Source organism: Metopolophium dirhodum, chromosome 4 (genome assembly GCF_019925205.1).
Source record: "Metopolophium dirhodum isolate CAU chromosome 4, ASM1992520v1, whole genome shotgun sequence".
In the NCBI taxonomy this organism is placed as follows: Eukaryota; Metazoa; Arthropoda; class Insecta; order Hemiptera; family Aphididae; genus Metopolophium; species Metopolophium dirhodum.
This window is the reverse complement of record NC_083563.1, coordinates 39,700,554-39,723,146: the sequence shown is the minus strand read 5'-3', so window position 1 is coordinate 39,723,146 and position 22,593 is coordinate 39,700,554. Positions and strand designations below refer to the sequence as shown.

The following is a 22,593-nucleotide window of genomic DNA, read 5'->3' as shown; positions in this document are numbered from 1 at the left end:
GACCGAGGGCACCGGTCTTTATAAAGGTGCGCGTCGATGTGACGGTACAGGGAACGACCACGGCACGTGGGCGATGCTCGCCGTGTCACGTCAAATCCACGGCCGCGGCGTGCGGACGACGACTTACGTCCCCGGAAACGTGACACCGGCGAATCACGCACGCGGCCGCCGCTCGTGCAGTGCGCGTGATGTATACCTCATACCTGGTACGCGTAGGTCACGCCATACGTAATATTATAACGTTGCTCCGTTCCACGAACGAGTGCCGAAAATACTTGCACACTACCGAAGTGTATAGTTTACTGGATTGATGTAAGGAAAGGTAAAATGTGCGACTACCTACGACCCAAAAATAAATTGAACCCGAGTAACATTTAAACAAAAAATTATAATAACATTAGTTTTCGCACAATCGCGCACTCATGTAGGTATGAATAATATTATCAACATTGTTTGACTAATTAACCTTAATATTTTGTATTGACCGTTTCATATCGAAAAGTAGGCAATTTAATTGCAATTTTGTTTTTTAAATCATTAAATTGTATTGCATACGTTACATTATTTCATATTTGTGTTACATATAAGAGGTCCGGTGCCGGTGTAAACAATTTTTTGTAATTCTATAAAATTTGAAAATTGTATTTTTATTAACAAAAATGCGACATCACTGGAAAAATTCTCAGGTCTTGTAGTATTGTCGTATTTTAATAACTTTTTTTTATGTACCTAATAGAAGAAAACTTCTTACAGCCACATTTAACTATGGTTTATTATTTAATTTCGAATAATGGTATAAAATAATTTGTTAAAAAAGTTTAAAATTATGTTATTTTTAAAGACATATTATTCTTTATTAAGTAATTTTAAAAAAAAATGTTCAAATTTGGTTAATTCTACAAGACAGGATCATTATTCCCGTATAGTGTATTTTTGTGGACAACATGATATTGGCACTGGACGCCGTATATAGTTATTATTTTTAAATGGGCATGAAAAAAGGTCATGTATAGGCTCTGGTAACTAGTAAGCAAATTTTAATTATTGGTCCTATAATAGCTGAAATCCTCGTGTGGCAGTGAATACACTATAATACACCTACGTGCATCTTCCAAAGGCTGTAGAGTATCATCTTACTTACTCTTACATTGCACTAACGCCTCTACATCACCTGCACTTCAATTAAAACTTCTTTTAACAGTATAATATCTGTTTTTATTGCATATATTTGCCACTTTTGTTATTCTAAAAACTGAAAGACATGATAAAAAAATCAAGGCCCTGCAACTACCAAGAAGGGCGAGTGCGATCTAACCATAAAGATCGCCTTTGCTCCACTGCAGTTTCGCATTTTATATACACAGACTGCAAAGCGAAAACTGTCACGGCTACTAAAATATCCAAAACCAGCAGCTTCATCAACTATGATTATTGTTGGTAGGTATAAACGATCGGATGTCACTGACCTCATGCGGCAATCAATTTTAGAAGCAATCAGATCGCATAATGCTCTCATCTTATAATATACCTTTTTTTGGGTATCTGCAATGTGTATTCTACCAACTATGTGGTGAAATTCCACGTACTATACAATACACTATATCGTCTATCCAGGTGCATTACACGTACATGATGGAGATGTTGCCACTGGTTATCGTATTAGGGATAAAAGCGTATGGTTAATGGACAATTTTATTAGGAGAACAAATATTTGTATTGACGTGATCGTATAAAATGTACAGTAATAATAATGATACAAATTACAAGTGTGATTTTTTATGTTTCAGCATTTCAGTAGGAGTCAAATACAATACACCTGGACAGTCAGGACAGTCGTAACGTTTGGCGTTCGGTTTTAATTTCGCCATAACATCTTCACATTCTTCACCTAGAATAGAAATAATAAAATTAACAAAAAAACTATTGCGAAATCGGACCAGTATAAATTATATTATAATTATAGTAATAGGTCTGACCCCAAGAGATTCTACACTATACGGCTTAAACTTGATTGACAATAAACATTATATACTGGGTTATTCACTGACAATGCTCACCTCCATTTTTAATTTAATAATGAACTTATTCAACATTATTATATATGCAGTTATTAACTTTTAAGTCAATACTAAAGTAACACTGGACGGTGTGAATAAGTTCGTGATATTAATATTATCATGTATAAATATATAAATAGTATAAATAAGTGTATTGTATAAAGTAAATAATGTACTGTAGGTACGTAATGCTAAAAATGCTCAAGTCGCAACAAATAATATTTTTTAAATTACAATAAAATAACTAAATCATGTTTTATGCACAAAAATTTAATGAGACAATTTTAGGATAAACTAAAAATTAGAAAATTTCAAAAGCCTATAAATAGATTGAAATTAGTCTAAATATTTTGAAATATTCATTTTGTAATGTACTAATGTATATAGAATCTAGTAATTTATGGAATAATGGAATGTTTCAAGCATAGATTTATATTTTTTGAAGAACAAAAATTGTTAGAGAATAAATCGTTATTACACATTTGAATATAAATATAAAAATGTATACAAATTTTTTTTATTAAATTTCAGTAAACAAAAAGTAAGTAACTGCTCTGCTGTACAATATAAGTTAGTTTTTTGTGTTATGATTTAAAATGTTTTTTTAGTCTGATTTATATTTATTGTAGTTTATACTACAAAAATGAATACAATAGTTAATTATTTTCTACACGCAAACTCTGAAAACTCGAAACACTTTCTCAAAGAGAATCCCATAATTTCTACTAAGCTCACAAAAAAAAAAATCCGCACGTACCACTTTCAGGGCAACTCTTCAAAAATGACGTTTTCTATAGACTTTCCAATTCACCTTTCAAACTTAATATTATATATTGATGTTCTTATAGTTTGTAGAGTTTATGGGAACTTATAATACATCATCGTTAGACGTTAAGGATACTAAAAAGAGACGTTTGACAAATATTTTTTTAAAGTTCTATCACTTTTAATGTAGTTACATTTTTGAGAAATCCCTCTAAACAAATTTCAATTTGAGTAAAAGAGTAAAAAGTGTAAAAAAAATGTATTATTCACAAAATTATATTTTGAATCGAATTTTCCCAAGCACTCAATATTTAGGTACCTACTTTTAAAGTATAAAACTGATTAATTTCTTTTATTAAACTCAAAATAAAAATGCTTTAGGTGCTTCATTATATACGAATATTATATTTTTATTTATTTTATTTTTACGCTATAAAGCATTTGAGAAATATAATTATAGGTTTTATGGTTAACAGTTATAAAATGTAAGATATAAAAAAAAGGTTAAGATAGTGACAAAAAATTTTGACTAAATTTTTGAACCGGCTGAGAATTTTGTGTATACTCGTAGGATGATTGTTACCATACAAGGTAAAGGGCGACGGAATGTAAAAAAGTGAGTGATTTCTTATTGCAGGGTAGGTTGGGACAACGGAGCGAGATTGATGCGAGTAGATCGGGAACATCAACTGTGCAACTAATAAATTAATAATAAATGAAATATCAGCGTTAATATATGGCGAGAGTTATTTTGTTTAAAAATGTACATACATTTAAAACATGTGATTAAAATATATATGAAATAAAAACCCATTCAGTGTAGAAGAATATTTTTTGAAAGATTGGAACCGGAGTATTTAAAATATAAAGGTACTATGATATTAATAACAGTCGAGAGAGAGAGACAATGAGAGAATCAGAAACAGACAAGCAGAAGTGAAAATTATTAGCGTTGAGATAAGTGTTATTAAATTAAAATTAAAAACGATTGTTATTTGAACAGTTTTTAATTAAAAACTGAACAAAATAACTACTAATATAAAAAAAAATATTACTATAAATAATTCATGCATTCATTGTGGATAATGTGTTCTTATAGGTACGTGAAAAGCTCTATTTTCTTCGACATAATTGGTTATATAAACAAATAGATCAAAATCTTGAAAGCATGAAAAAAATGATATAGTAACATTTACCTAAATATAATCATTAAGTATGCGTTTTTTTTCCTTTACTTCCTATTGGTAAAATCGTATTTGAGCGACCGTACTTTCATCGTATAAGATTGTAGATATATTTCAAAAAAATAAAATAAAAAAAGTACGGGTTTTTATAATTAATGATAACGTTTTCTAGATGTAATAGAATAGCTGATATACTCACTATTATTTATAATATTCTAAAATAAATACAAGAGTTATTTTTTACCAGAATTTTAAACAAGAACGGTCACTTGTCTTATGATCTGTATTTTTTTATAAAAATAAATTACGAAGCCTTATTTTAATCGCACTCCTAGAATTATAATATAAAATGCTCTTCCATAGCTGCATATACTATGTTTAAATATTTATTTTTAAACATAAGTATTACATTACATATTATTTCAGTTTCCGAGTATACATTATTATAACTTGTAGGGTAGGTATTATATAATTTGCGCTATAATTCGTGTATTTTTTAGCAATTTAAATAAAATGTCCAAGTCTATTTTGATGTTCAAATTAATTTGACCTACATAATAGTAATACGTAATTTAACGTAGTAACTATTCAATATTAGATTTATGAAAATAATGTATTAAATAAATATATATACTATATAGCCATATATGACATAGGCACCTACTTACTTGTTTTTAAAAGACATTAACATAGGTAGGTATTCGTTAAGACATTTAGCTACTTAAAGTTCTGAATACTACATTTTGTCTAATACTGTAAAATTTATTAAGAGTGCTGCATAAGAGGTTAGATTAAAATTGTCACCATAAATATGGTTATATACAAGCTAAATATTTTGTACTAAAATATAAAATGTAACTATTCTAAATAATAAAAAGAAAAAAAATTTTAATTTTATAACCAGAAAATTAAATAATTTTATTTAAGTTTGAAAATAATATGTATTATATTTTATTATATATTATATAATATATTACATTATATTACCATCATCCAACGTAAAAAAGTATCAATAATTAAATAGGTAGGTAGGTATCACAACAATTACTGTTCAAAATGAATTTACATAATACCTAGTTCCAATTCATTTGTCCTTGAGTGTCAAGAAATTAATATTTTATGAGTTAATGAATCTTTGTAGGCAGCTAAAAAATATTTTATGTTTGGACCTATAACTCAAACATAATAAGACTATAATATCTTGGTAAAACAATAGGTATTTATTTTTTATTAAATTGTTTAGTCTTAATTAATTTATACGGGTTCTGAATAGTGACAAGTATAAATGTCAAAGGTAATCTTTAAAAAGCAACTTTTGAGAAAAGTTGTATTCATTTTTATTTACTTGCGATTTTACCTTTATAACTATATGCTATTAGTTTAAAGTGTTTAGCGTGATTCATATTATTGTATTATTATACGTCATTAGATTAAATAATAATTCATACCAAGGTCATAAAGTCATTATTTTCGTATTTTATTTATTTTTAAGAGTGAAAAGTCAATATACCAACGCAGACATTATTTTAAGAAACGTTTTCATAATTCAAAAATCAAAATACGTAATATACCTACTATAATATCTTCATCACAAATAAAAATAATATTTCTCCGATTATTGTTTTTGTTTGCTAATAATACAATATTAAATATTAAAATGTATGTGCCATAATGGTAAATGAGGTAAGGTAAAATTGCTTCGAGATCAAAACAAGTACCTAATGTTCGAATTCCACTCCCGAAAACTACCAGCGGTAACCTACACAAAACTTCACTTCATTCAAATTTTTTGTCTTTACAATATACATAGTTTTCATATTCAATTACGCCATAGCCACAGGTTCACTTTTAATGGATTATAAATTATTTAATGGCATAATTCACATACACTTAGGAGGAAGAAAGTATTAACATTCTCAAGTTCAAACAAGATAAAATTTATACATTTCGTTAACATATCTCATATCAACATCGTTGGAAATAATATTATCAACACAATACAACATAATGTATAGATACATGTTTGTTGACAATAATCGCGGGCTTTCCCCCCCATTTTACGTTTATTTCTGAATTAGTTTAGTCATGTTACACTAAATCTATCGACAGTCGACATACATACAATTTTCAGCTAAAATTATTATTTACAAGTTTTATTGAATGATCATAATATTGAGTGCAATTAAATATTATCTTTTTTAAATCTGACGGCTGACACATGAGTACTAAATAGTAAATTGTGATTAAGGTGCTGTTCCGCACCTTCTCTGTGTCAATATGACTTTTATCTTACGGTAATGTAACAACTATGAATAGTTTCATTAGTCTAAAATATTTTTAATTTAACGTTTACTATTACTCGTGATTATTTACTATTGAAAAATTCAAGTTATAATAATTAGGTACTATACGTCATAATATACTATACTATATATGGGTACTTGCGAGTAAATTGTATTTCAGAAAAAAAAACTTCAATTATAATATATAGGTACCAACCGATATATATATATATATATTATATTATATAACAGGTACAATGTACATACCTTCAGCGGTGCCGGAAGTAGTTTGAGAGTCACACACTTGCCGATGTTGCAGTTTTTCAAGAGCACTCGTCACTTCTATTGTGCTGTTGCAAAAGGGACAAATCCACGGATCGTACACCACTAGGCTTTGACCCGTTAAACTGAAAGTTCATCACTGACCGTAAGATAATGCCAGCCTAAATAAATGTATCAACTCACCAATCATATGTCAAGTACGGCGCTAGTCTTATTCCACCATATTTGTCATCTTCATACACCTGCCAGTCTTCACCGCAGAAAGGATTAGGACCCGCGAATGTTATTTCTTCGCCAGACGGTCCAACATACATGACTTTCTGGTCAGCGGCTAGAAGCCTCTTAATTGTGTAACCAATTTCAGCGTTCATAAACTGTACCATGTCTATGGACAGCTGACGTTCTGCTCTCCTATTACTCCTTTCTAAAAACACATGTTCAAATATTAAGCCGGTTCGGACTTGGGTAGCTGCAGTTTGTATTATAAAAATGTAAAGATCGTTATCAAATACCTTCGAGCTTAAGTTTTAAAAGATTATCCCAAGTATTACGGAGTTTTGTAGCTTTGAGTATTAAATTTTCAGCAGCTTCCGGTAGGGGAAACTCCAATTGCAACCAAGAGTCGCAAATGATTCTATAAATTACAGTTAAACAATTATTAGAAAATAAATACAATTAATGGATTACCTAGAAAATAGTTAATTAACACTTACTGGGAAAAATTCCGATTGGTGCAAATGTTTCTGCTAAACAAAAGAAGAGTCTGTGCTCCTGGCATCCGTAATGAGTTCATAATATACGCTTTGGTAGTTTCCAAAAGTGACCTGAAAATCATCGAAAGTTTTTAATTAATTATATATATATTTTTTTAAGATATTAAACAAAATATACTATTAACTGATTTATTTAAAAGTTTACAATGTTAACTTATATAAATGTAGTCAATAACCTAACCTAACCTAACCTAACCTAACCTCTACCCTAATCAAAATAAGTTTTCAATTTTTATTTAGAAATATATATTATATTTTCACAAAATATGAATTATATTATTAATTATTCACTAATATTATAAACTATAGATATACAAGGCGTAACATAAAGGTATGACAAATGAAAAATCTTGTATTCTAATCAATATTTTTTCATTTTTTTTTTCATATAATTTATAGCCGTTTGTACTACACGTATAATATGGACTTTAATATTATATTAAATTATATGAAAAAAAAATGAAAAAATATTGATTAGAATAAAAGTTATTTCATTTGTCATATCTTTATGTTACACCCTGTATACTTAAACTATAACTTTTCACTTTTAACAAATAATGTTTAGTAGATCAGTTTGAAAAAATCGGGGAATTAGCCATGCTGTATAGTATACCTATATTGTGTGGAATGTACCTCGTCATTAATTATGAGGTCACTATTGATTAATACGGATGTGTTGAATTTGAACTCAATCGTTGAATACAATAAAAACGATTCAAAACAGAAATAATTTTCCAAAAAAAAAATCGAATATATTATTAAATAACATGAATACCTGTTATTAAGTGTAAAGTCAATACCTACCTTACAACGATATGAATAGGTACGCGATAGTTTTGACCAATAAAACATTTTTTTATCGATAATAATTTAAGACAAACTAATAAAATTGAAATTTTCTTATGCCTAAGCTCAAAAAGAATCAAAATATTGTATAAGGTGTATAGAAAATGTTAATATAAACTCAATTGAATGCATCTACAGTTATTATATTGTGTTTTGCTTTTCCAGACGCTTACGAAAATTACTACTGGGTCACTTTTCTACCGGAAAAGATAATATTGAAATTAAAATTCAAAGCATTTTTTCTACCATAGATACAATTTTTACAGGCCGAAAAAAACACATGTAGATACATATTCTGTAGACAAAAAGTCTCTCTGTACAGTAGATATCAAGTGGGTTACTGACACTCACGGTAATATATGTTTTAAATTTGAATTCAATGATTTATGACCTATTAGTATTACGGTAGGGTGATTTAATTTTTACTAAAATGGTTAGAATTATTATATAAATTAAAATTGAATGTATTATAATAGTTAACTTAACCTAACCTAACCTACTTCTATCAAATTATATTATTGTTATTAAGTTTCAAGTCAATACCACCTTGCCATTGAACAGTGTGAATAGGTTCATGGTATAAATAGGTACCTATATATAATAACTTAAAACTAAATAATCTAAATACTTTGAAAATGTCACTGCGCATAGTAAATATATATTATAAGATACGTAAACGTTTTAAATCACCGTGAATAATGTTTTTGAATTATAACGAAATAACTAACATCGTCGTTCTTTGTTTAAATACCTATGTATAATTAAACTTTAAATGTCTATAAAAAACTGTGTTAATATATTTTTAGATTTTTTGGTTATTATATTGGTTATAAACATGTCAAAAACAAACTTAGTAATAATAGTAATAGTCATTAAACCAAATAAACCACTCTTAGTTTTAGTAAAACAATTAGTTCAAATACATAAAAACAAATTGTAATGCTCACTGTTCGTTTATATCAATATTTAAACATAATATATATAATATACATTTATTTATTTTATACATTTAATTACATTTATTTTTGGGATCATATGTTTTCTTCGGAAAATCAAGTTTGGGAATAATAGGTATCTGTAATTTTTACGATTGATACATCTCTATCAATAACTTTAATATGTTTTTTAGACCCACCGACAGGGTTTAAATTTTAGAATACTTTTGACTAAACACATAGAACACATCTATTATAACGACATACTCGACAACTAGTTACTGTACATTACCCACTTGTTCACCTTTTTTTTTACTCACAACAATTTATGATTAACCTTGTATTAAAATTTATTAAAAATATTCAAGTTTTTGACCAGAAATTAAAAATAAAAATGAATATCTAAAAATAAAATTGTCTAATGTTTAAAAAATATAAATAGCTTAAAAAGAATAAAAATATTTTGAAAATTTTATGGTGTATAGAAAATTCTAATAAAATATCCGGTCGAAAATGTCTTGTTTTTACTTTTGACCCCTCCAAAGTACCAACTAGATTCACTTTACTACCAGAAACATGCGGAAGTTGAAAATCGATGAATTTGTATTGCTTCAAAAAGTGATAAGACACAAAAAAACACACATGATTGTAAAACCAATACATTCATCCACTCCGCTAAGAATTTATAAATATTTTTTTGTCACGCCTGCACCGAAAGTTTGGTTTTCGATGGCGGTTGAAGCGTTGGAAAGCGTCCTTTTTCCGTCCAGCGGTCGGTAAAGTGGGATTCCCTAATAGTGCCGGGCGGTAAAGTGGAAATCCCCAAAAGTGCCGGGCGATAAAGTGGAAATCCCCAAAAGTGCTGCGAGCACATTTTATACCCTGCACAGTCAATGAAATCGTATACCACGGTCGTCGGTTCCTTACAAATTATAAACTTTTGGTTACGTCTCATAATCATATTATAACCTCCATGCGTGACGCTTAAAATAAATAAAAGCAAATCGTTTCTTTCATGAAATATGTTGTTGTCGTGTAACTATATAGTCTATAGTTGTTGCATACCTTGCATTACCTCTGCCGTTATCAATGAATGCAGAGGCGTGACAAAAAATAGTATGTGTGGCTCGTCGCTCGCGCGGGAAGGCAATTTCAGTCTTGGCCGAAATTGCCCGCGACTGAAATGGCTCACTTCCCACCCTTGCCACACAATATAGAATGTTTATCTGCGTTTATCTCACATTAAGTAAATTAAATAAACGAATAAACAAAAACGTTTACATCCGAATAAAAATACCAAAACATTCTTTGTTTTCCGAATAAAATATGACGAGTTCACTTTTGTTAATCGTACAGTTGATCGATGGGTATGAAATGCGCAGTGCTTACAAAATAATTATGTCTAATGAAAATTAAAACCTAAAAATAAACAATTTTGTGAAATTCGTTTCATAGAATATACGTACATGACGCATTTAGAAAATTATGAAATATTAAAACAAATGTTCGATGAAAATTCAAGATTTTAGTAATATTGTAATAAACATTGTAAGATAGTTCGTAAAATTTTACTCGGACTCTGATAACGGGAAACACACTTGTGACGGACGTGTTAGAAACTTAATGATAACAAAATACAAATTTATAATGTAGTTTTTTTCCAAAGCACTGGTAGATTGCTTATGATAAAAAATTGTTTTCAAAAATAATGTCTGTAATGTATAATTACCGAATATAATGTTTTATTGCACTAAAATTCCACGAAAAAAATTAATAAAATAATACCACGCCCAGAACTACAAAAGTTATCAGTAAATTGCGTGCTTTTGTATTATGATAATATAATAAAGTACCTACTTTTATTTCAGTTATTATTATGTCAAATATTATACCTACGCGTGTATTAAGCACAAAGATCATAAATTCATAACAATGGCCCCAATGTTAAAGTATAAATAAATTACATTTTAAAAAGCCTAATGAAATTAAATATATACCTATTTAGTGTAGGGTAATGCAATAGGTATGACTTATGATTAATTAACATGCTATTTTGTTTCATCAATAAATTTTTTTTTAATATCTAGAGTTTCTTTTTTAATTATTTTATCTTCTATACAAATCTAAACTACTTAAAACGGTACTTTTTATTTATATAATCATGAAGATACAGTGATAATATTATTTATAATAATAATTATTATAAATAATGAAATTGCATTAGAGGAATACCAACATTAAACGAATGTCCAACCTATTAGGAGGCTAAAACGAGAGAGTAAAATTGCCATGAGCCGCATTTTCCATGATATAAATGTAAACAACTTAAATATATTATAAAATTAAAACTATTTACAATAATACATATACATTATATGGGACTGGTCTAATGTGCGATCTACGGCGTATACCCAAGTGTTTCCCAACCAATGGGTCGCGATGTTTTTAAAATAATAAGGAAATTAGGTACCTCGATTATATAAAAAAAATAAATAATTGAATAAACCTAGAAAAATAATTTTATTTGATACCTCTATGAGTATCTATAATAATAATATGAAGTACAAAGGACCGTATTTAGAAATTTTGCACCCTCGGGCTCAAAATTCAAGGAGTCCAATTTCAATACATTTTTTTGTATCATAGTAAAATAGTAGATATAGTTATGGTGGCCAAACTTTTTTTAACCAAGGGGCATAAAAAAAATAATTGTTGATGTTTCTTTTCCAAAACAGAATGAGTGGAAAAAAAGGTTAAAACAATTATAAGAGATCCGTTGTTGGTATTTCGTGAAAGTCAGTGGCGTACGCGGGATTTTTAAATACTGGTGGAGTAACACAAATTGGATCCAGTTGGTATCTAATTTTGGGAGGTCTTAGTAATTTTTAAAATAATCAGGAAAAACAAAAACCAGTAAATGAAAATTTGTTAAAATTGTTTTGTTACCTTACCAAACCTTTGGTTGGACTCTTTTTATTTTAGTTTTCTTTTCTAAAAATGTCAATAAGACTTGAAAATGTAATACAAGACCTTTCATACAAGTAGTTCATACTTTAACCAAAAAATCATTATAGGAAAATTTGTATGCAAGAATTGTAATGTTTTTGCAAAAATATATTCAATCTACCTATGTATATATTATTAGTTATTGGCTATAACTTATCCGGTAAGTACATGAGTTAATATCCTTACTCCTTGCTTACTAGTTGAAACTTGATAAATATTTTTGAAAAAAGTAATAATAATACTGTCAATGAGAGTGGGGTCTTCTTGAAGGTGATATCAAGTATTAAACAAAAGTCCATATCAAGTTTGGTATCAAATATGAAATGAATATATAAATTCAAAGTACACTTAATTTTTTTTTGCGTACTTTGTTGTCTAGGGGGACATGTCTCCCCTTGCACTCCTCCCACTAATGGGCACCCTTGGGTCATATTCATATGAGTAAACATGGCTTAACATTTTAAACTGAAATATCAGTATCATTGTTATTTGTTCAGCACATCATTTTTCAGATTAACGTTCAATTAAAAATTAAAAATTAAATTTTTTGTTAATTTTATCTGATTTCATCTCCCAAAAGCCCTTTCTCCACCTTAAAGTATAACTAGTATTGTAGGACATAAATCTTACAATGGATATAATTTTATTTTCATTAACTTATATTATTTAATTACGATTGTGGAAAATGTTTTTAATTATTATCATATTTTAATTAAAAAATAATATTTATATTTAACAGAATTAGGTACCTATTCATTATTCAGTATTACAATATATTAAAATTAAATGATAAAATTATCTATAATAAAAATTATTATTAATAATATTAGACATATAGGAATTATGGCATTCTTGGTTTTTTTTTAGTGTGGAGGTTGTTTACCTAATAAAAAGTAAATTAGTGGGTTGACAAAACAAAAAGATTGGGAAAAACTGGTATACGCTATACAAAGTGTGATATTCAGTATATATCGATACCTAAAATAATAAAAAAATCTCATAATTGAATGTTTAAATAATACATCACAAACACAAAATGTATTTGTTTTTGTCATGCTGAGAGATCAAATTATTTAAAAATATAATATATTGCCTAAAATATTATTACAATAAAATTGTATAACAAATAATCAAAATTATGTATATTGTGTTAAAATTAATGTTATTGGTTATTAGTAGGGTTGAGATTTAAATGCCCTTAATACCATACAAATATGCTCTAAAATAAATGCCCTTAAAAAATGAATTTCACCTTAAAAATGATCTAAAAATAAAAAAAAGTGGAAGTAAGCAAAGAAATTCATAATAAAATTGTTAGCTTTGAAGTATTCGTTTCATGAAATGAATAACGTACTTGGAAAGCATTGTCTAAGATCAACCAAAAAAATATGCACTTTGCATTGAAATCCGGGCCCTAGTTATTAGTTATTACTTATTTTAATCACTATAAAAATTATTATTAAATTAATAAAATCAAATAATAAGACTTGTATTCTATTAAATAACCAACTTTATTAAAAACATCATTATACTTGCAAGATAAATTTTTTTAGTTTAAGTATCAGTTCTATGATAGGCCTGGTTAAATATTGTAAAATGCAAATCAATAAATTATTATACTTACATATATATTAATATTTGATGCTTAGAGCTTACAGTATTTTTTCCTTTTGACTCAGGAACATAGATTATTTCAGACTCAGTGAGTTGAAGTACATCTGAATGATTACCAAAATAACTCATAGGATGGAGAGATACAAATGGTTTACCTTCAGTATGAAATAAATGTTCTTTAGTAGTCTATAAATAAACAATAGAATAATAAATAAGTATGGCCTTAAAAAAACAAAAGTATGATTCTAAATATTTGGATACAATTATTTAGAATAAAACAGCATTTTTGAAAATTAATGTTAAATTTTTTTAACCTTGCAAGAATTGAACTCATCAGTAATTGCTATATGAGGATACAGTCCACTACTTAAAATTATTTTTAACATCATTAAGTCTTTATAGCTAATTGCAGTTGATCCTTTTAATAGTTGCTAAAAAAAAAAAATTATTGTTATTCAATGTTTTGGTTTTATAATTTAAAATGTAAATTTTTACTTTAACTTGTCGCTGATTATGCCGCATTCTAAAATCTATATCTCTTATATCAACTGAATCATCTTCAGCATCTAAATTGTCCTCAATTTCCCACATATCCTTTTTTAATACTTTTCTTTTTCTTGAATCTTCCTCTTTGTGTGTTTTTTTCATACCACGTAATAGTTTTAACTCACCATGTCTAAGGGCTCTTTCTGCACTAGTCATATCATCCATATTTTTTTCTTCATTTTTTACTAAACCACATTCCTAGAAAAAAAATAATTTAAATATGATTTTAGTATTTTACTGTCAAACAAATTAAGTACAGTAAAATATTTACATCCAACAAATCTTTAAATTGTCGCCGCAATTTGGTCATCTCATAAAAACGTTGTTCTTCAAAACCTCGCCTCTTACACCATTGACGTGTATTGGTATTTTGACCATCACTCTTCAACTCTAGCCATTGCTTAAAAGCATTAAGTAGAATTATTGGATCACCATGATCAGATTCTAAATCCATTCTAGCTCTCTAAACAAACAGATCCATTATAGTTTGTATTAATATTTAATTTTATTATTCAACTGATTATACTTCGCATTCAGGATCTTTGTATGCCTTATTAGTAAATGGTGTTTGAACTGATAGAACACATGCTAATGACAATACAGGTTCTAATTGATCAAACAGAGATCCCATAATTAACATTTTCCCGAGCGGTATGTCAACTGGAAGTCGCGATAACATGTTTCCGATTGGGGTCAACCTTTCTTCTTTTGTTAATGCCCCCTAAAATAAAAATTTTTATTTAGTAATAAGTTACTAAGTAAATAGTTAATATTTAATTGGATATTGTATTTGGTTTTGGTGACATGGCTTTTAATAACTTGTAAAGTTGTATTCACTCTACATTTTTAACATATACAGTAACGGCACAACATTCAATCATACACCTTTGAAAATTGCTATTTAATACCATAGTCAAAATAACAGACTAATAAAAACATACAACAAAGTATAAGCCGTAACATGATAAAATAGATATATAATTTAAATGTAGACGTACAATTAAATTTTTCTTAGCTTACATGTTGTTTTAAGGATTCTATGGCATTTTCTATATTTTCTGGTTGTGGTGGTTCAATAAATGGAAATAGCCGAGCATTAGGCAATCCCATGGCTACCATTTGCAATAACAATGCATCTAGGGGTACTTTTTGTAGCTCTGGTGTACTGTAGTCTGCCATAGCATCAAATTCATCTTCAGAATACAATCGATAGCAAACTCCCGGACCGGTACGACCTGAGTGAAATGTGGAATGTGAAACTAATATAATTGCTAATATAACAATATAATAAATACCAGCTCTCCCTTTGCGTTGATCAGCACTTGCCTTGCTCACCCAGAATTCCTTAAGTCTTTGCACCTTACTGGTTGAATCATAGCTCATTTCTTTTACCTTTCCAGAATCAATGACAAATCTAATACCATCTATAGTGATTGAAGTTTCTGCTATGTTGGTGGATACAATACATTTTCTTGTACCTTCAGGTGCATAATCAAAAACCTGAATTAAACAAGCAATATTACTATAAAATGTTCAATCTGTATTTAATAATTTTGTTAATAGTACCTTATCTTGTTCTCCCAATGACATTGAACTGTGCAAAGGAAGTATAATCCAAGTGTCATTTTTTTCACAATAAATTCTAGCTGCATCTGCAACTGCTGTAATTTCCGCCATACCACTTAAAAACATAAGTACATCTCCTCTTTCATGTTTAGGATATTTTTTGTCGATCATTTGCATAATTTTTATAAAAGGAGATGGATCAAAACGTTCTGATTTCTTGCCTAGTACTTTCATTTCGCTAATAATTGGATGATATTCTAACTTAATAGGATATAAACGACCTGGTACCTACAAAAACACATTTTTATTAACTGACATATTAAACTTTTATAGTTAGTTTAGTAATATTAACAAACATTGTCAACAAACAAACATGAGGTCCTTATGATATACAATTTACCTGTATTAATTTTGCTAATGGAGAAAAGTACTTGCTAAAAAGGTCTACATTGATGGTGGCAGACATAAGAACAAGTTTAACATCAGATCTTTGATGTAGCAAACATTTCATAACACCTAACAAAAAGTCTCCATGTAAATGACGTTCATGTATTTCATCCAAAACAATAACATCATATTGTGACAATAAATCCTCGCCACAGACCTACATAAATACATTATAGACAATTATTGTTTCAACGAGCAAAATAATATCAATATATTTAATAATAATGTATAACATAGTAACCTGTCTTAATAATAATCCTTCAGTTAAGAACAAAATTTTCGTGTCTTTATTAACTGTTTTTTCAAACCGAATTTGATATCCCACATCATTATTATGAATGGATAAAGATTCATAGGCTACTCGCTTTGACAGCGATATACACGCAATACGACGCGGTTGGGTACAAGCTATAATAGATTATTTGCATGAGAAACAATCGTAGATACTAGAATAAAATTACTAGAATTCGTATTTCAATAAATGTACCTATTCTCTTAAAACCCGCGTTTGATAAGTATTGTGGAATCTGGGTAGATTTTCCACATCCAGTATCTCCAGCAATAATTACAACTCTGTGATGTCTCACTGCTTCAATAATTTCATCTCTTAAACCAAAAAAAAATGTGTTAGAGTGATAATTTCAAAATTGTTATTAATTGCTCACTTGAATTGAAAAACTGGTAAATTCTGTTGTGTTTCTCTAAGTTTTTTCAATTTGTTGAACTTTTCTTTTTGCTTAAAATCCATGTACATAAGAACCAACTGACGAAACTTAGATATATCTTCTTTATTTAAAGGTCTTTTTTCATAAGCTTCTTCTTGATCATATGTAGGTAACCTTGAAGCTAATTCATCATCAGAATAATATATTTTTAAGTTAATTAAATGCATTTTGTCAAACACTTCTGGAAGCTCAAGAGGATTAGAACTTAAACTAGCTACAATAGAATTATCAATGGTTGTTTTTTTCGTAGTAAATGATTCAAACTTTTTTACAAATAACCAAACATCATTTATGTCTTCAACTAATTCTTCATTAAAAAATACTTTTTCCAAAATACGTTTATAATCCAAAAAAGTAAAAGGTCTTTTTGAAGTTTTTTGGTGTTTTGAATTGTAATTTTCATCATTGGGGTTTCTTCGTTTTTCACGATACATTTTTCTTAAGTTAATCCTGTAGTATAAAATAATAAATATATAAATGATTGAATATATTATGTAGTGTAATGAAATAAAAAATAGTAAAATCATTATTCTATAGTAAAGTTTATAGTAATGCCTCCTCCCTTCATCCACATTATATTTCATAGTCCAATACCTATACATAAATTAAATGCCGATATTATTAAAACTATAATTATTTATATTTTTTGAGTTTATACAATTGATATTATTTACACAGTACACACAAATTAAAATGTAATGAATAAAACCAACATATTCTAAAGATCAAATCAAAATTGACATAATAATCATTATAACTAGGGTTAGGATTTCAAAGTAATATGAAATGGTAAAATATTCGTTTTATTTTATTAAAGATTAATATGCTAAAGTATGCAATAAAAATAGAATAAATTATATATCGAAGTTCCCAATAAATTGTCAACCATAATTAAAGAAAAGAGAATTGTCATATAATTTTAAAACGGATTGTATTAAGTTACTTTTTATGTAAGCTAACTAATATTTGCTAGTCTTATTTTTAAACAAATCAATAGCATTTTTAATACATTTTTACATTTTTTTCTTCAGACTAAATAACTGATTTTATAAATTTAAATTAGAAGGGTAATGTGATGTGGCATTTAGCTTATTACCCTAATTTTGTTTAAATTTAGCATGAAACATGAGTTTATAATGATTATAGTTAAAATATGTAAAACAAAAAATAGATTATTTATATCAATATGAGACAATAAGTTAACATGACTAACCAAATTTGTAAAGGGACGCTGCAAAAAAAAATATATACAAAACAATTCATATAAACCCCCTATCCCTTATTATAACTAATAAACATTTGTTAGAGCTTAACACTAATTTATAAACAAAATTGGTTAATTAATCATAAACAGGAATTAAGATTTGTCTGCAATTGTGATTTTTAAAATAACAATATGATAATAAGTTATATTATATAAACAGATTTATTTTTAGGTTAAAACAAGTATCACAACTAATATATATATAATATAATCTATAATATATTTTAAAATAAATGACATCATGTTATAATTTTAACTAGAAAAGAAAAATTCAATCATAGCTATTTTGATGTAAATCACTAACTTCCTCCAAAATATCTTCGACAACATCAGTTTTTGAAGGCAAGGCATTTGTAAATAAGTTACCTAGAATAATGGTATAAAATACAATTAGTTTTTATTTCAAGCTTAATAAATATTGTAAGCTATTAAGCTTCATAGTAAATATCTCATTAAAATTAATAAATAAGATAATATTGTAAAAATATTTTATAAAAACAACCGAATTTTAATAGTTTAAGTTGTTTAACCGTTTCCCTGCTGTGGACGAGTATGTGTCCAATGTAAGCGACTCTATGCTGCATACATTTTACCAAAACAATAATTTATCAAGTGTTGACCTATTGTGTTTATAACAATGACCCTTGTTGCAACAGTTTTGATAATAATAATAAAAAAATGGTTAACAAACATAAGTGCCTATAGGTAAATCATTATTAATATTTTAGAGATAAAAAAAATACTTTTGTTGCTTACCAATAGTATTAGGAGACATTTTTTCTACAATCACTTTGCACTTTCTGCGTGTATTGACTTGATAAACAGTATGTTTGTATGGTAATTCAAGAGCGGAAAAATCAATATTGAGTCCTGGATTAATGGCTGGAAGTCCAGTATAAGGATGTATGAAATCAGCCCAATAACCAGCACTTTGAAGACGATCACTTATACCAAAAGCAGCATGCAGATACTAGAAATTCATACAAAAATATATTTTGAATAGTTATTTAAAAAATAAGTATCTGAAATTTCATAAAAAATATTATTTTGTATTTACTTGTCTTGTTAAATTTGACATATTTGTATTAGAGGTTTGCTTTAAATTGATTGTGATCATGCATAGACTGAAATTTTTCAAATGAGGTACATTGAATCGCTCAGTGATTTCTAAGTAAATATAAACAACAATTATAATTAATAAACAAATAAATTCAAATACTACACTACATACCAGATTTTAAGAGAATTGGGCAGTCTTGAGTATAATAATTTAGTCTTGTGGTTATGATGCAGTCCTGTAAGCATATGTTATAAATTAATAAAAGATCATATAAAATTGCATAATATCTCTTATATAATAGGAATTGATAGAAATCGGTGGGAGAAAGGCACACAAATAGTTTTTCCAGTTCCCCTAAAGTAATTGAAAAAATAATTTTAAAATTTAAAATTTAGGAATATTATGCACAGTATATGGAGTTAAAAAATTTAAATTTTTGTAACAAAAATTAAATTATTAAATTATATTTATAATAATAGATAGGTATACACAATTATTTAAATAAATATTTTGACTGAAAACACAAGTTGGTGAGAATGTTCACCCACAGCCACACAAAAAATATATTCTAAAAATTAATTAAAATACATAGGAAATTCACTGCTGATCACCATGGTGTTTGTGATAGAACTATCGGTGCGTAAAAAGCAGTTCCCGAACGCGAATTAATATGTTAGTGCTTGTATCGTCTATACTTCGTAGCATTATCTTTATCTTACTATACTTATTGAGTCCATTTAAAACAGTTGAACATATATACAAAATTATAATATCTACTATAAAACTTTCAAGAGCTTAGAAATTTCTGAAGACCAATTTATGATATGAATTGTAAAATATACAGGGGAATCTCACTATTAAATTTATTGTATAAAGTACTGTCTATTATTCTACTCAATAAAATAAAAACATTATAATCAATAATTTTATCAAGATTTAAAACCAACAAATTTATATTAATAATGGAGTCAACAAAAATTTTTAGTTTTCTTCCAATTTCTTAACCGATTTGATTATTTATTGAAACAATTTTTGCTATACAATATGGCAACTATTATGTGAAAGTTAAATTGATACAGTGTCAAGTCCTGAGTCCAATATGCAAGTTAAATGATAGGTATAACACAATAATTTTTTTTTAAATAACTCAAATCTAACTTGATTATTGTAAGTATTGTAATAAACAAATTCAATAATTCAAGCCTCATGGAACACAACTATGGGATTAGGTAAGTCCAACATTGAAACTATTCAACGCTGCTATAACATTGCCCTTCATACTATTGTCGCAGTGTACCAGTACCACAGAAACAACATTATCCACTGATATTTGATAAAGACTTCCATCAAGAACAAGGCTATTAAGTTTGCCCGCAAACATGAGACAAGGTTGGTTTAATACCTACAATAATTCAGCAACAATCCAACTACTCAATAGCTCTCAAGACATAAGGTGTCTCGAGTGACTTCAAATATTAGACTAAGACCGAGGCCTCTCTAGTGGGAGTGATAACCCAACATGTTTTATACAAACCTACTAAAAATATGTATGTACACCTTTGAAATGTACAGTTAAAGATTATAGATTGATATAATAAAAAGACTTTGGATAATTTAAAAAAAAAAAATAGTAGTTCAAGTACCATAGCTAGGTGTCTGTCATTATACATTTTTTTTTTATAAACTGTTATTATTATTAGGTATTATATAAAAACAATATACTAAGCATTTATAATTTACATTACTTGAGTTGTTATAGGAGAGGGCATTAACAAATAAGAGGGCCCAAAAATGTAGCTGTAGTCACCACCTGAAATTCAGGTCAGCGCACACATATACATTATCTTATTTTTGTAAAATTTATAGTAGGTAGTTACCAAGCGTAAAATCACTTGAACAGTGTTTTCAAAATATTAATTTTTAAATATTGTATTTTAATAAAAACCAACTTACCTCGGGCGCAATACCCACATTGTTAGGTAATTTGAACTGGCTATCTTTATGTCTTGGTAGTAGTTGCCAATTAGGATTTGTTCGGAATTCAGAATCTTCAATTTTCTATCATTATAATTATTATAATTTGTTAATCATATTCAAATAATATATAGGTACCTAACCATTTATATAAAAATTAAAAAGCAATTTCAAAAATCTATTTTAGGATGAAAATATGTAAATAAAACATTCGTTATAATTAAAATTATAATGGAATAACCTAAATTAAAATATTAAATAGATAATATTTATCTACAGAAAAAAAATGTCTAGTTACTTTTCCATGTATAATTAGTACTTACATTACATTTGTAGGTACAATATAATAAAAATAATGAATATACTTATTATTATTAGGTACACACTACAGATGTATTAAAATTTAAAATGGTAGGAAACACTATTTTTTTTTGTTTTCTTATTTACCTAGTAGTTACAAATTTACTACTTTTGACAAATTTCTAATAATAAAAATGATATTACTTACCATAACGAGCTCATCTTCCTGTTCTAATAACTCTTCTCCTCTAATTTCCCTGTCCCGTCGAGACTTCCTGGAGTAGGCTCTATTGGCTAACACATAAACTATTCGTTTTGCATTGTTACCCGACTTCATTTTTAAACACGATTGCAGCATAACAGTGCACCTTTGGGTAGGGAGGAGGCAAACAGTTACTTATAGGTAATAGTATTCTAAATAAACGTTGAACAGAATACAGGAACAATTGGATTTAATAGACTATTCCAGACTAAATAGGAATATTCATAAAATATTTCACGAGAAAAAAATAATAAATTCCGTACAGATATTTTGACTATAATACATAAACAAACATGATAAGAATTTTACTTTTGACCGAGTTAAACAAAATTATTGCGTTTTACATTTGCGAGGACCTAAATTTAGTTTTTCTCTTTTGTTAAAACAAATTAATACAATATACAAACCTTGAAACAGAAGATAGTAAACACACGCAAGAGCCTGCTATAGTTAACTAATAACTAACAATATTTTTGATCATTCATCAACTATTTCTTAACTGTTTTGAAACCATTTCTAACAAAATAATAAATTATTGCTTTTTACGTATCAGCAAAATCAAAATAAATAAAATGTTTTCGTGACAGTGACTTACGAAAGTGCAAAAACGTATGATAAAGAAAATCTATTGTAGTGATTACGGCGGATCCTTATCGGAATTCGTTCAACCATAAAACAGTAACCATGATTACGAGGTATTCGGAA

General features: G+C 27.8%; 2 protein-coding genes across 3 annotated transcripts; both read right to left on the bottom strand.

The window, feature by feature from the left end:
• Positions 1-1,674: 1,674 nt before the first annotated feature.
• Positions 1,675-22,492, bottom strand: LOC132943024 (probable ATP-dependent RNA helicase DHX34). 2 transcript variants are annotated; one of them, XM_061011788.1, is made up of 18 exons: positions 22,296-22,492; positions 16,969-17,478; positions 16,791-16,909; positions 16,545-16,711; positions 16,257-16,460; positions 15,857-16,144; positions 15,586-15,790; positions 15,311-15,525; positions 14,817-15,011; positions 14,562-14,753; positions 14,240-14,488; positions 14,059-14,175; positions 13,755-13,930; positions 7,284-7,394; positions 7,083-7,204; positions 6,754-6,994; positions 6,556-6,695; positions 1,675-1,888 (listed from the first exon to the last, which is right to left on the bottom strand). In XM_061011788.1, exons 2-18 carry the CDS (start codon positions 17,460-17,462, stop codon positions 1,761-1,763), a joined length of 3,363 nt encoding a protein of 1,120 aa, XP_060867771.1. In that variant the 5' UTR covers positions 17,463-17,478; positions 22,296-22,492; the 3' UTR covers positions 1,675-1,760. The 2 variants fall into 2 exon arrangements, with proteins under 2 accessions (XP_060867771.1, XP_060867772.1); XM_061011789.1 differs by lacking the exon at positions 1,675-1,888 and having other exon boundaries at positions 6,570-6,709.
• On the bottom strand, positions 17,579-22,275 carry LOC132943025 (cobalamin trafficking protein CblD). Its single transcript, XM_061011790.1, has 6 exons — positions 21,835-22,275; positions 21,306-21,410; positions 19,524-19,587; positions 19,350-19,459; positions 19,049-19,262; positions 17,579-18,658 (listed from the first exon to the last, which is right to left on the bottom strand). Exons 1-6 carry the CDS (start codon positions 21,982-21,984, stop codon positions 18,564-18,566), a joined length of 738 nt encoding a protein of 245 aa, XP_060867773.1. The 5' UTR covers positions 21,985-22,275; the 3' UTR covers positions 17,579-18,563.
• Positions 22,493-22,593: the final 101 nt, after the last annotated feature.

Bases quoted from the DNA above. Each gene is read 5' to 3' on its own strand.
- LOC132943024 (XM_061011788.1), bottom strand. From the start codon at position 17,462: ATGTATCGTGAAAAACGAAGAAACCCCAATGATGAAAATTACAATTCA. The intron at 15,012-15,310 runs GTAAGCTAAGAA...TTTTTATTTTAG, and splicing joins TAGAATCCTTAAAACAACAT to GGGGCATTAACAAAAGAAGA. The intron at 7,395-13,754 runs GTAAGTATAATA...GATGATTTTCAG, and splicing joins CATCAAATATTAATATATAT to GTCACTTTTGGAAACTACCA.
- LOC132943025 (XM_061011790.1), bottom strand. From the start codon at position 21,984: ATGCTGCAATCGTGTTTAAAAATGAAGTCGGGTAACAATGCAAAACGA. The intron at 19,588-21,305 runs GTAAGTTGGTTT...ATATGCTTACAG, and splicing joins ATGTGGGTATTGCGCCCGAG to GACTGCATCATAACCACAAG. The intron at 18,659-19,048 runs GTAAGCAACAAA...CCATTATTCTAG, and splicing joins AATGTCTCCTAATACTATTG to GTAACTTATTTACAAATGCC.